We start from the raw sequence: 15,362 nt of genomic DNA, 5'->3' as shown, positions 1-15,362 counted from the left end.
ATACATACGTATTTATGGAATATGATGTTTTCATCCACTATGAACATACATACAATATAGTGTTTAACTCCATGTTATCATCTACTGTTTTGTAAAATTGCATGAAAAATCATGATTTTGTAGATCATATCTTCTATGCCAAACGTGAATTTACTGAGCTCGCACTTGATAGGAGAAATTATTTTAGACTATTGTTTCTAAGTGACAGAACACTAACACCCATAAGACACGAGCTCTTATTTTTTTACATCATCACTTGAATCACGACCTTGAAAATGAACATCTAACTAAAAAAGATTCCCTTATACTAATATGGAAGCCCTTAAAAGATAGTTTCAACCAGCCATCATCAATTATCCTTCCTCAGGCACAATTCAGCTCTGCATAAAATAGTCTCGCAACTAAAACTCTCTAAACAGGAAATTTCAAGAGAAAGATTTAATTGAAAAGACTATGTCTACTTTTTATGCAAATAACCTTGTACTCTACTGTTGGACCTAGGTATCAAATGTTTGTTACACAATAAACTGTATCCACAGTCCATATTCGAGATATACAGTTACATAATAACTATTCAAAAGTGCATATTTCAAAATCAATGAATATATTCACTTAGATTAAAAGGATGTTCACTTTAGAGCTGTGAAGGAAAATTATTCTGGAAAAAATCTTATGCTTATGCTTATACTTGTTTTGTTTCAGTTTCATCATTTTCATTTTTCATAGGATCAGAACTCACAACAGGGGGATTCCTCTTATACTGTGTAGATGTCAGCCGTCTTTCCAAAGGAGTTTTTCGCTTGCTCACAACGAACCTATTAACCCCCTTACGCATTGGCATTATTGATGGGAAGTCCTCATCTGGTATCTGACTAAGCTCAGAGATATCTTTTATCTGTGCTACACGTCGGAACCACCTCTCAGTTTTTGCCTCTTCAGACATGTCCAAGGGATCTGGTTCCTTCACGGCAGACCCTTCTAAGCTCTTTCCTGTCCAGCCACTTCTTAGGTTCTGATTCTCGTGCACCTGGGGTGAACCTCTGTTCAAAACACTGGATTGGGATGCATTATCTTTCTCAGTGTATTTGCTGCCTCCTAGGTCACAATCCAACTTATCAGGAGAATCAATAGAAGGATTATCAATAAGTTGGGGCGGTGATTTTGCAAAATCAGACTGAGTTGAACTGGATGGGGCTTCACTGGTAGGGGTTTGGGGTGAACCTGACCCATCTGGTGAATCCTTCCTAGCAAAGTAGTCAGGAGGAAATGGAACAAATGGGACAAAGCCCTTATTGGTTGCCTGCTCCATAGCCACTTGCCTTTTGTACACTGGAGAGGTTAAAGAACGATCTTTCTTCTTGCTAACTACAAATCGATTTTCTCCTTTACGCACTGGCATGATCTCTGGAAAGTCATCATCAGAGATTGCACCCGGCAAATCTTTGACATCATGCAGTTCTGCCATTTTTCTAAACCACCTCTCTGGTTTTTCAGCTTGCTCTTTCTCTTTATCCTGGCTATCAGCCGTATTCTCCAATGATTTCTCCAGTTCATTGCTAGAAGTAGGGGAGCCAGTTTGGAGCTCACCTTCTGAAGAAAGAGATTCACGTCCCACTGTTTTATACTCTGTATCCTGGAGTTGCTCCCTTGTAGCAAACATGTCAGCAGGTAACGGAACAAAGTTTTTCCCACTTGTATTAGTCTCTATTTCAGCATTTAGCTCAGTAGAAATCTTATCTGGAGTCGAAGAGGAACCACCAAGGATTCGATCTAAACTCTGGCTAATCGCTGAGTCAAGGGTCTTGTCTGCACCACCAGTGCGAGAAGACTTATCTTCTGGAAAGCCATCATTAACCGAGTTCCCTTTGTATTGAAAGTTAGACAGCCTCCTTTCCAAGGGTGTCTTTCTTGTGCTCACCACAAACTTGTTTTCTCCTTTCCTTAATGGCATTATCTCAGGGAAGTCTTCATCCGCTGCCATGGTGTTTATACCAGAAGCATCATTTATTTTACTAAACCATCTCTGTGCTTTCTCTTCATTCTCAGCAAGCCTCTTATCGGTTTCAGTTTTATAAGCATAGCCCCCACTATAACCATTCCCTGAACTGTTATTAACAGTGTTGAATGAAGCCTCAGCAGGTCGTTTGGTATCACATCTTAGGCAGACCACATTTCTTCCATAGTTGAAGAAATCACATCTGGAATTATAGACAAGGAGGAAACATTAAGAAAACAGTTATGATAAATTATAAAAACGCAAAAGGACAATTAGCGAGCCAAGACTCACTTAGGGCATTCCCACTCCCCGCCTGTCAGCTGTCTTCTTGGTCTAGCTTCCTCACACTCAAGGCACTTGATATTTCTTGCAAAGTTCATAAAATTGCACCTGTGTAACATTAAATCAAGTTAAATAGCATAAAGATTTCAAATACAGTAGGAGCTTACTGATTGAAAGTAACTTGATTTAATGTTCTTCCCTCCATTACAAACACACACTACTAACAAAAGAAAATTATATTCTGCTAAAACAACAAAGTATAGAAAGGTCAACTAAGTATCACCTCTTAATTAACCCCCAAAAAAGAGAAATTCAAGATTCGAGAAGTTATCACACCTCAAAAACTAGGAAAAAGAAAAAAACCAAAAAAATTATAGAAGGAAAGAAATAAGAGAAAAAGAAACTAATTACTAATTACTAGGAACAAATTGACCAAGACGCTAATAGAGAGACAAAAGAAAAATCTTTAAAATGTTGGAAATAAATTTGTTACATACTTTGTGCATATCCAGTCGCCTCTCTTCATAACAATGTCTTGTCCAGCAGGCCTTGGTGTTTGTCCAGATCTACTTGGAAACTGGTCAACTCCTGGAGGAGGCACGACAGACACTGGAGTTCCCCAGCTAAGTTCAACCAATTCCTGCAAAAGGTTCCTAATAGATGTTTCTAGCAGTTCCCGACTATATAGAGTATTTCTTCCCGGAGAACCAGCAGGGTTGCTCGCATAACTTAATATATACTTCATAATATCAATTGTCTGTACTTCACTGTGATCCAACGCCTGAAATGTAATTTTATAATTTGGAGTAAGGCAAAACAGAAGATGTGATCAGTGCTGATCAACTAAATGATAAATGACCTAATGGGAAATTACAAAGCTCCAATTCAAACCAGAGGCTTTATCTGATATTTTATTCTTCCCTTTAAAGTTAATGCGGACACATACTCCTTTCTACAGTGTCATTTCTTCCAAACACTTTCCTACCAAAGGAAGTTTGATTGTTTTGGCTGCTTTACCAAATTTTGAGATGGAACTAAACCAGGGCACATCCAACCTCACACACCTTCAATTCAGATCAAGCCCATCATTTAGAGCTTAGGTAAGAGTAAGCCTAAATCAGTACATGTTACAATGAAGGAGCCTTCCCACTTCCCCAGTATTAAGTATGGAATAACAGGTAAGACCTTTCATGCCTAAGTCATATTATGCACCAAGATTCCAAGAAACCATTGTTATATATTAAAAGTGAAATTAATGACAATCAATTCAGAAAATAAAGCATCCATTAACTTACCTGGTTTCCATCAATACCAAGAAATCCCCTCATTCTGCGTGCTGTTTCAAGAGCAGTTCTGAATAGAAAAGGTGTCCCATTTGACACAACAACCTCAATATCCCTCCTAGAAAGTGACCTGTATAATCATTAAAAGGAGAATAAATCCAAGATTTCCTGTATGGCTGTATCATTAATTTTTAAACACAATTTACATATTCTTAGGCACCAACATTTATAATATACTTCATCATTTCCAGCAGAAAATGTTTTCATAACAGTACACTGTGTCTTTAAGCATTTTACCACCAACAAGAATCGTGTCCTTGAAAATTAGTAAAATTACATCCATACTTCATGATAATTTATATACACAAAACATACAGATTAAGTATAAGATTCCCAATAGCTCACTTGCTAGAGAAAACGTAAAGCAATGTCAAATAAGAAGACAAAGGGAATCAAACCTCAACAGGTTAGGTCTTTCACGAGCAAACGCTAAGCACGCAGTCGCAGCCCGAACAAAATCATCCGGCAATTGCTGGTATGCTACAAAGGCATCCTCCTCATGGATTAATCCATGCTCCTCCGCCCGTCCACTGGCGGAAAGCGCGTTGATTAGGTTGCACCATTCTGGCCAAGGGTGAGCTGTAGAAGGAGAAGAGCTAAGTGCGTTATTGCTATTAACTGGAAGGGCCTGGGAGTGGAATTGTTGTTGGGAGGTAGTGATTGGTGTAAGAGGGGACGAGAAGTGGGGAGGCGAATATAAGGCGAGGCGGCGAGGAGCGGTGGCGAGACGGCGGGCGAAAATAACAGACGGCCGATGTAGGAAGCAGCAAGGACGGTGAAGTTTGCAGATGGGTGAAGAAGTGGCAGTGAGAAGTGTAATGAACCTCGAAGTGCCGCTCATTAGGGCGGGAACGCGGCGGAGCACGGCGGCGATAACTATAGAAGGGGTTTAGAGGGGTTTTCTCTGCGCTCTGAGTTAACTATAGAAGCGGCGAGTGGATAGAAATGCAGCGGGGCCAAACTTGTAATTGTAGGTTCTGATTTTTTTTTTTTTTTTATTCTTGTTTTAAATTATGACAGTATAAATAGTTTAGTGAATTGCATAGATAACCCTATACTTCACTAGATTTCACAAATCTCCCCTTCAAATTTAAAAAAGGTTAAAGTGTCATCCCAAACCATGAACTATTCCTGATTATTCATGCCGCATCATGATCTTTAATAAGTGATATTTCGAGCCATAAGTCATAATTTTTTTCGTCTAAAATTTTTTATAGATTTTCCGGTAATCCTGATGACATGAAGAAGAAGAAGAGAACAAGATCGGCTTTAGGATATCGCCATTGGAGCACGAAGTGGAGAAGATGGAGGAGTTCGTGAGAGAACGAGATATGTGAGTTGGAGTCCCTTACGATTCTTTGGGTGGAAATGCTTTTACCCAATCACTGTAAGTATGTTGTTGAAAGATGCACTAATACAACTCCAGTGACGAATGAGCCATCTACCTCTCAAAAGCACACGAAGACGACGTAGAAATGGCCACATTGCTAAGAAAAATCAGGAAGCTCATGAAATCGAACAAATTAAAGAGCGAAGTCTCAATTCAGAAGGGAACTCATCAGCGGACCAAGTAAGGGTTCTTGAAACATCTGATTATGAGTTTGATAAATTATGTTTCCACTAGATCAAGGAGAATGGCATCTTTCCATTCTTTATGATTGTTTGGATTAAGGGTGGGAACATCAATGTTCATGACACTTGGTATAATTGCTGAAAAAATTATTAGTTGGTTAGAATTAGAGGCACATAGGAATTGAAGTGATGTCGTCTATATTTTAATAATTTATTTATGTAATATACGTAAAACTGGCGTCATATCAATTTTTTTTTTTTAAAGTTAAGCGTCGTTGTTTTTATGAAAATTAAAAAAAAAAAAAAAAAAAAAAAAACCTGACATGATGATACGACGACGTCAGGTTTCCTTGAATTTGAAAATCGACATCGTATCGTTGAATATTTAAAAAAAAAAATTAATTAGCCACAAGAAAGATGTAATGAGCAAACCAGTAACTTCAAAGTACCGGTCACCAAAGTTGCAACAAGGTTTTGTAGCCACGGCTATCTGCAACACTTATTTCGAAATTTCTCAATATAATATAAGATTCTTTATTCAAGTTTGAATATTACGAGAACTCTATTTTTTTTATTCCATGTCAACTTGGACAAAACATGTACAATCAAATCTTTTCAATTGTTCTCATATTACTTATCAAAATTTTGAAGTACAAATCTTCAATTCACAATCAATAACATGATCATTACAAATACAAATAATTACAATTTCGATTTGTTTAAAGGTACAAAAATTATTAACTTCAAATGCAAAATGTGTTAATTACAAATACAATTAATTTTTGGACCAAGATTTACATTGTAATATGATATATAATCCATGCTATAACAATTGTTATATTTGGTGTCTATAATATTTAAAACAAACTTTTTTATATAAAATGTTTAGGAGCTGCTAAAACGCATCAACCAACAGGTATTTTCAAATATGGGGATATTGTTGGCTGTTAATAATAATATGTTATAATAGTGTTATGTTACATAGTTTATATATTTGTAGTCTTATATTAGTTAGTTATTCTAGTCTATTATATAGGAGAGTTAGGTGGTAACTTTCATACAAGTTTCTACCTGAAAATGAAAATATTTAACTAAGAGTAATTATTTTATCTGAGGATATTGACATCCGTACTGGCATCAACATTGAAAGTCATACAATTTCCATTTTCCATACAACTAGTATTTTACTCGTGCGATGCACGGATATGACTTATACAATGTTAAGAAATGGTATTTTTTTTTTTAGGAAACCAATGTGGTTGCATTTATAGATAGCTTGAAACTGAGTCTGGTGGGATAGCATCCCAATACATAGGTAAATCGTAATTAAAAGCATCCGAAGCTAAAATATGCGCTAAATAATTATGCGATCTAGGAATAAAATTAACTGAACAATAATTAAGCATCGCCATATATGCTCTGCAAGCATCAAGAGCATAACCAAGATAAGATCGAGACCGAGTCTCAGTAGAGGACAGATATGCCTGGAGTGTGTGACAGTCCGTGAACATTTCGATCAAAGTTTTCCCACGTGTTCTGAGCCATGACAACACTTCTTTGCATGCCATAGTTTCGGTCATAAGTGGCGAGAAGCAATTGTGCAAGGACGCACTGTAAGCAGATATATATCTTCCATGGTCGTCGAACAAAATTGCACCTACTGTGGCTGAGCTTGATTGTTTTAAGAAATGTTATTTAAATATTAACATATATAATAAATTGCAAAGGTACTGATTTTTCAAGATAATATTAAAGTTATGATTCAAGAAAAGAAATGCGTTAGTTTTTAAAGAGAATTCACGGTAACACACTTTATTATAAAAAATAATGCATGTCAGAATTTATTAATCATTGACTGAAAATTACAAATTATTAAATACTTCGTGGTATACACAATATTTGTAGTTGAAGTAGGGTGGGTTTCATCTTCGTTGCCAATAAAAAATTCTAAACCATTAGGGTTGTTAAATCTTGATGCAGCAACGTACACTTGACATGTACAAACACTGGTTTCTTCAACAGCAGGCCTACATGAGATAATGTATGGCCTTGACTTTTGTTTATAGTCATTACGTATGAAAGCACAAGGAGGAATTGTTTTCTTTGAAATTTGAATGGCAATCTTGGATCTGATGAAGCATTGACATTCTAGGTATTAATATAAATATGTTTTTTTTTCTTATAACTGTGCAACCTATGAGTTTCATTATCTGATACAATTTAATCAATTTCATCTTTACAAATCTTTATTCATTGGTAACATGCTATCATTTTACTAATTATCATTGGTATTTTACTGTCAATCTCATAATAATTATTCTGTTCTTCGGACTATATATGAGTCTCTATTTTTCAATAAAAACACTTAGCTGTAAATCTGCTTAAAATCGTAAGCTGTACATATTTTTTGCAAACAATTGAGAGAAGGGCTGTTAGATGTTAGATGATACCTTTGTTCTGAGAAGGGTGTTTCTTTTTCCTCCCTATCACAGTTTATCTTGTAAGTTACTTCATTCTTCTCAGATGCAGTTTATGTTCAAAATGAATATATATCCTCGATGCCCATTTTATATGCATACGACCCAGTTGCTTCCTATTAAAATTCGAATTCAACATGCATTTAATAGCATAAAATTGCAGCGTTCTTTTTTCCTTGGAATACTAAAATATTAGCCAACTATTAATTAGAATGAAGCTTGAAATTCTAAAAGCTACTGGTACTAAAAGTTTAGCCTACTATTAATTAAAATTTTCCTTGGAATTCTTATTGGAATTCTAAATGCTACTGATGTGTGGTAAAACTATTACAAAAAAAATCTAACTCTAAACGTGCTGTTTTGAGATGGGCGGAAACTTTTGATCAAAATTCATTTACTACTTCTTATGGCTTTTTTATATTAGAGGATGTGCTCCGGTTAACCCTCCTTCTTTATGTTTCAAGGGTTAGTAATTCGATAGTTTAAACAAGGTAATCTGATAGTTTAAAGAGTTTAAAGTTTTAATTTCTGGTGAACTTAGAGGTTTCTTAATCACTAGTCAAATGTTGTTTACAAAGAAAGTTTTAATAATTTGTAATTTTATTTTATTTTTAATGTGAGCAAATATTTTTAATTTGTAATTTTATTTTGTTTTTAATGTGAGCAAATATTTTTAATTTTAATATATATTTTTTAATTTGTAATATGTTTAAGTTTAATACAGTATAATTAATGATAAAGATATTGTTTTTTTTTAAACAATAAAGATATTATTTTTAAGTATGCCATAGATTTTAGATTGTCAATATATATATTAGTTGTAACTTCTTTCTATAGGCTAGGATTATTCTTAGTGTAATTATCTACTTAATTCTCTACAAATTTTCTTATATATTTTGTATGATATAGTGATATACTATAAAATCTATATATCCTTTTATACAATTTCTATATATATAGCCAATTTCTCATTACACTACTTAAGATACAAATATTTTATGCATCTATAGGGTATTGATGTTATATACGACACCTACCATCTTAGAAGGCCAATCAAAATATTTCAAACTTTCAGATTCCTTAGCTCTATATAAAGAGTAACCTCTAAAGTCTAAAGCGTTGAAGAAGGTTGAGAAAATTATTACTAGTTACCAATGTAAAATGCATTAGAGATTTTATGTACAAATATACATGTATGAAATTACTAAATGTGAAGTTATGAATACAATAAGAAACAAGAGAAGTTCATATTGTAAAAACAAAAAAAAAATAAAATTATTTTCCTTTGAATTGGGTTGAAGTGTCTAAAGCTTACAATGTGAAAGTTACACCTAATGTGGTGAGTTTCTTGTGTGAAACGGTGACACTATCCTATGAAGTTGGAATACTGTAGATGAAGGAATTCGCCTTTTTTTGGACAAATTGATTATAATTGATGAAACTATGAAAAAAAAAAAAAAAAAAAAAAAAAAAAAAAAAAAAAAAAAAAAAAAAAAAACCAAAAGAGGGAAGAAATCAGCATAAAACAGCACAATGCATTCAATTCTTATTTTCATAATATTCACAATTTCCCTATACACAAAGAACCCAACCAACCATGCAACAAATATAATAAAACACAGCACCCCTACAAACACACAACCTAAACAATTTGCTTCAAACATTTCCCCACTCTTCTCCCCATCTTCACAGCAGCTATACACTACAAAATACACAAAATTGCAGACAAAATTTACAGCAAAATGAACCAAAAAACAATGTGTTTAACCAACTGAAACACCTCAACAACTTTATTTAACAATGGAAGCAAATTCTGGGAAGCTTTAATTTCTTCGCGGAATAAGAGCAGCCCTTAGCTCCATTTTGTGGCGCAAAAAAAACCCAGATTTTCACTTACGCCACAGTGGTTGCTCTAGTCTGATGAACCTTGTCTGTGTGCGCTACAGGCAGGTAAACTGCACCCTGCAGCGTGCTGTGTGTTCGTCCATAGAAAGCGTAAACGAGTATTCCTATTAGCAACCACACAGAAACTCGGGCCCAAGTATTAGCGCTGCACAGGAAGAACGGGAAACATCATCAGCAAACATCATTGTATATAACAAAAAAGTAGCTTAGAGACCAAATTTGGACTTACCCGAGATTTATTAACAAGTATACATTGATGAGAATACAAAAAATTGGCAGGAGTGGAACAAGCGGGCAAACAAAACCTGGACAAAGAACATCCATTCATGCAAAAGTTGTCATAAAGCAGAAGAACACATGATTAAGGTAATTTCAAGAACCGTTTAACGAAAAGAGGATTATCTCCAGAAGAATTACTACTACTATTTCGGGACTTAAATTATATAATCAGTCATGGCATACCTCCCGAATACCCAAAGGTGTGCCTTGCATCATCTTGGTCTATGGACGTGAGCACTATCAGACCGAATAGGAGAAGGAGCCCACCAATTCCACAAAGCGTGAACCTCGCACAACTGATCACAAGTTCATATATAATTAAGTCAAAACAGCGTTAGTTCACATCGAATTTAATGACTATAGGAAGATATATATATAAGCTATTTACGAAGGAGATCGAATGAGTAGCTAGGAACGCACTTTGGCAGGCTAACACATGAAGCAGCGGAAGTAAGTACAAGCACCCCAATGCATGTAAACATGATGGTCCATCCAGCAACTTTCCGCCTTTCGTGTACTAAAACTGTAACCAATTTGTTTAAATTAAAGCTAGGCACATGATTTGGTCTTTAAACCATAAGGATCTGCAATTTAAGAATTTATCGATAGAAATGGCAATATGAACTTACAGCTACATCTCGCTGCAGCTTTCTCTAGAAGAGGATGCTCAACGGCTACACCACTCGAAAATGTAAGGTTATCGTCTGTACCTGCAGCAAGGTCCTTGGAAATTCCACTATCGGGGCACGGGATTACTGAATCTGTCGTATCCCGGGAAGATGATGGCATTGGAGCCTCATCTGGTGGCACGTACCGGAGTATAAGCAGAGAAATTGCCACCATTGTAAATGCAAGAAGCGTACCAACGCTGACCTGTATAAATAGCGAAGCTTCTCTAGAGTCTAGAACTCAGAAATCAAAATCGAGAAAAAAAAAGGGTAAAAAGGAATCAATGTTTTTTTTTTTTTTTGGTGCTGTTAGAAGATACACATACCATTCCCGCCAACTGATCAACATCCATGAAGAATGCTAACAGTCCGGCAAGTAAACCAGTCACGACAGTGCTCTTGACAGGAACTTGAGTACGCCTATTGACATCCGAAAAAAATGGCGGGAGCAACCCATCTCGGGCCATTGCCATAAGTATCCGTGGCTGAGAAACATTGAAACAAAATATGTTTACGTATTGCAAATTTACGAAGAAACACCCCCACACGTGAAACTGCAATGAAAAGGCTTACCTGGGGTAGTATAGAACCCATCAATGTTGAGCAAAGAGCGGTACAAGCTCCAATAGTTATTACATATCTGTAAAAGAAGAAAACAACGTATACATATATATATAATATAAAAAGGACATGAAAGGGCTGCTGGTACGTCAAATGCTCCGTACTTGAAGCTGGATGTGATGGAACATAGCACAAACGAAAAATGTTTAACTTACGCTGCCCAGTTAACTCCAAGGCTTGCAAATGCAGAGGAGATTGGGGTATCCGGGTCCATTGTGTAATAGGGAACCAAACCGACAATAACAGCAGAGACTAACATATATAACGTGCAACATATTGTCAATGCCAAACCAATCCCCAAAGGCAAGTCACGTTGAGGATTCTTCACCTGTTACCAAGTTTATGAACAATATCAATCAATACTAAGTGTAATGGTGAAAATTGTTGAAAAATAAAGAGTTGATTTATCTATAGGGTCGTGTCAGTTATGAATAGTTACTTACAGTTATGTGTTTGTATATATATATGTACTATGTTTCTTTGTTAGAAACAGACAGATATAATACAGAATCATATATTTTCTATATCTTTCAAGTTTTATATACATTTTCCATTCCTTGATTCTTCATCTTTCCTTCCGCCTAACTGGCAGGTAGTTGTTATTCTCCACCCACCAGGTCATTCCATCTTCCAAATTCAACAAAAATTATGTTGGAAATTAGGATGATAATAGTATTAGGAATAATACCTCCTCGGCAGTACTAGCAACGGAATCAAACCCAATGTACGAAAAGAAAACAGTCGAGGCCCCAGCAAGCATTCCGTCAACCCCAAATGGGAAATACCTATCGGTTAATATGTCAAATAAAAAGTCAGCTAGAGAACTACTATTGAAGGAAACATATAAAATATGACTAAATAGAAGTTCTGGTGTCTACCCAGTAGGAAGTTCATAGCCAGGCCAGCCATTTTTAAACCCCAAATATCCGCCAGCAACAATAACAAATAGCATAGCGCATATATTTGCCATCGTGATAAATCCTTGTACCATCGTACTCTGCAACAATTATGTTGCTTAGCATAGTTGAGGGCAATTCCGTCTACGAGGAAAACCAATTCATGCAAATATGTACAATAATGAATACCTCCTTAATTCCCACGCATAAAAGCCCAGTGACAACACAGACTAATACTGCTGCACATGGATCCACTACTACATTAAGCCCGGGAATGGTGTGACGAGCTAAAAAAGATGGCAGATTGCCCTGACCTCCGAAGAGCAAGGCCTACCAAAAGAAAAGGGAACTCGATAAAAGCAACACCACTTAGAAGTGACCGATTGGAAAACATCATCCATTATAATCATTAAAGAAGGATTCACATTTCACAGTACCAGATTTGGAGATACGCCTCGAGCTACTGCAGAACCTCCAATTGTGTATTCCAATATCAGCGCCCATCCAATCAACCAAGCAACTCTGATAGGAAACCAAGTTTGTTAAAAGAAGAACAAATATTTAAACCTCGACATGAGATAACCGCAATTCTCATTACCTTATGGTTCATACTGACTACACTTGATTGAGAAATAAAAAACGTATTAATCATATATATAATATGCCAGATTGGGAACACCCAAATCCATTTTCATCAGAGATTAACTGGCATTACCCTTCTCCAACACAAATGTAAGAGTAATGATATGCACTCCCAGCTGACGGGCAACGACTAGCAAGCTCAGCATAGCAGAAGGCCGAAAGTGTGGCTGCTATCCCAGCTATTAAGAAGGAAAAGGTAAGGGCTGGGCCTGAATGCTCTCTCGCTACTGAGCCAACTAGAATATATACCCCAGCTCCGATGGTTGATCCGACACCTAATAACGATTTTTTAACCACCAGACATGTAAGCATTAGTTACAGTTACAAGAATCATATGGCATAGACATTATATATGAGTTACTAACAAACATTTTGCAGATTAAGTCATAATTAACCAGTTTCTACCCCATTATATGGTTGCACATAATGGGGTAGAACAAATCCAACCAAAAAAGAAAAGTTTATACAATAAGAACAAAGATTCTCCATATAGAACATGAGAATAGAACAAATCAATACACATGGAACAAAGAGACACAAAATGATAAACCTTTGGGCATATTAAGAATCATTGAAAACCAAAATATTTACCATGAAGGGGGGAAACAATTAAGCAAACAAGTTTACAAAACCTTGATCAAAACTATTAATAACCCAAAAAAAAAAAAAAATTGTTTTCATTTGAATTTACCTATGGCAATGAGATGAGGGACAGTCAAAGCCTTAGCCAATTGATGATGACCTCTACCATGTCCAGAAGATGAAGGCAATGATGAGTCTGAAGGAGAAGAGTCAACCTTCTTCCTCCTAACAAGGTTTCTCAATCCCCAGGAAAAGCCACCCCCACCCCCATCACCACCCTCATTTTGCCAATTAGAAACAAATCCCATGATTCTTATTCAATTCCCAAAGTCTGCTATTCCAAAGATGTGATCTTTCTAACACCCTTTTCTCTTATTCCTTTAACCATGCACAAAGTGGAGAGCCTCAATCTGTTCATCAACCAATACACATCCAGACAATGATAGATACATATATATATTACAGAAATATATACAATTCTGTAGAGAGAAAACTAAGGGGAAAAGCTATGAAGAAGGTCGGTGTTCTTTACGGGGAGGATAGAGCTGCCTCTGCCTGCAGCCACAGCAACGGAATCTTGGAGAATATGGGAAGGCAGGCAAAGATTCAGCTCAAAAAGATCGTGTTTTTTTGGGAATAAAGAAGAGGGAGAATCTGCCTGCCTCTGCTACGCTTTTTGTCCAACGTGCTGTTGTTGGGATGGGGAAGCGGATTAAGATTATTTATTCATTTTTCCTCTTCTGTCATCGCCGTTATAAATGGGCGGATATTATTGTTAGTCTTTGTGGCTATACGTGCTTTACACGCGCGTAGATTTTCATGGTTTCCTATGTATAGCGTACATTGGAATTGCCTGTCTTAAACTTTGGGGAAACTGCATCCTATGTTTATCTCTTTTCGGATCTTCCCCACACCAACCCCTTTTCATAAAAAATAAGGATAAAGTACAAATAAGCCACTGTACTATTTAGGAATGGTAATGTACCCCGTTTTCGACGGGGATCTCCGACTCCCGTCCCGAAAGAAACGAGATGGAAAAGATTATCGGGAAACGGGGACGGAGAACATTTGTAATTTTCCGCCGGGGACGGAGACGTTGACGGGACACTCCTCCCCACCCCGCCCCGTCCCCGAATATATATATATATATATATAGTGGCAGTATTGCATTTATATGTAACTAGTATTTACACCCATGTGATGCACGGAATGTATTCGTTATAATATATGAATTATAATTTGATTCATATTCGATAGCGTAAATTTTAACGTTGAATTAAGGTTTGTATGAATGTTTCGGAATTGAATTAATTGGTCTCATTATCTTTATGTGTAATAATTTAGCTATAGATTGTAACAGAATATATACTATACGTAATATGTAGATACGTAACAATTTTGTTATATTGGTGAAAAAAGAATACATAATATAACTGTTTTGAATTACACATTGTTGAAAACCTCTTTGTAGACGACATTAGTAGTAGTAACAGAAGTTTGTACATCCTCGTCTAGAATTAAAACCTTAAGGTCATCAGGATGAGTGACTCGGGAAAAAGTCACGTACAATTGACCGTGATTAACGACTGATTTTTTCAACAATAAGCCAACGTGAGTTAGTGTTTGACCATGGTTTTTGTTGATAGTCATTGCATATGCTAGCATCAACGGGAATTGTTTACGCTGGAACTTGAACGACAATCTCGTATCATAAGGGGTGAGAGACATTCGTGGTATAAGAACTTTGTTTCCTTGCTGCGTTCCATTAACTATTTTTGCCTCCACAATATGATCCGTCAATCGTGTAACGATCAGGCGCGTACCGTTGCAAAAGACCAAGAGAGTGGTGTATGTTTCACAGTAACATAACAGGTGCATCAATCTTTATTGTCAATGAATGATTAGGAAGTCCAAACAATCTCAAGCTATTTAAAAATTCAGGAGTGTGTACTTGTGAGAGATTATCACCATCTGATTCTGCCTTACACAAAGAGTCACAGCTTAAATACGTCCGACCTTCTGCAGTGTTCATGTCACACATATACTGATTAATTTGATCAACAACATCTAAAGTCGGTGAGAGGATCGCTCGTCCTTCT

At 36.3% G+C, this 15,362-nt stretch overlaps 2 protein-coding genes across 2 annotated transcripts; both read right to left on the bottom strand.

Moving 5' to 3' along the window:
- Positions 1 to 437: 437 nt before the first annotated feature.
- Positions 438 to 4,589, bottom strand: LOC109159132 (zinc finger protein VAR3, chloroplastic). Its single transcript, XM_019307155.1, has 5 exons — positions 4,020 to 4,589; positions 3,574 to 3,691; positions 2,776 to 3,059; positions 2,288 to 2,386; positions 438 to 2,198 (listed from the first exon to the last, which is right to left on the bottom strand). Exons 1-5 carry the CDS (start codon positions 4,460 to 4,462, stop codon positions 683 to 685), a joined length of 2,460 nt encoding a protein of 819 aa, XP_019162700.1. The 5' UTR covers positions 4,463 to 4,589; the 3' UTR covers positions 438 to 682.
- A 4,596-nt stretch (positions 4,590 to 9,185) lies between these two features.
- Positions 9,186 to 13,995, bottom strand: LOC109159243 (cationic amino acid transporter 2, vacuolar-like). The gene is made up of 14 exons (XM_019307335.1): positions 13,373 to 13,995; positions 12,755 to 12,956; positions 12,477 to 12,561; positions 12,229 to 12,369; positions 12,022 to 12,140; positions 11,832 to 11,928; positions 11,299 to 11,471; positions 11,096 to 11,162; positions 10,849 to 11,007; positions 10,484 to 10,727; positions 10,275 to 10,377; positions 10,038 to 10,150; positions 9,805 to 9,880; positions 9,186 to 9,720 (listed from the first exon to the last, which is right to left on the bottom strand). The coding sequence occupies exons 1-14, from the start codon at positions 13,569 to 13,571 to the stop codon at positions 9,564 to 9,566; spliced, it is 1,935 nt and encodes a 644-aa protein (XP_019162880.1). The 5' UTR covers positions 13,572 to 13,995; the 3' UTR covers positions 9,186 to 9,563.
- Between the last annotated feature and the right edge of the window lie 1,367 nt (positions 13,996 to 15,362).

The sequence above is a fragment of the Ipomoea nil genome, unplaced genomic scaffold (genome assembly GCF_001879475.1).
Source record: "Ipomoea nil cultivar Tokyo-kokei standard unplaced genomic scaffold, Asagao_1.1 scaffold2826, whole genome shotgun sequence".
In the NCBI taxonomy this organism is placed as follows: Eukaryota; Viridiplantae; Streptophyta; class Magnoliopsida; order Solanales; family Convolvulaceae; genus Ipomoea; species Ipomoea nil.
This window is presented reverse-complemented; position numbering and strand designations above follow the sequence as displayed.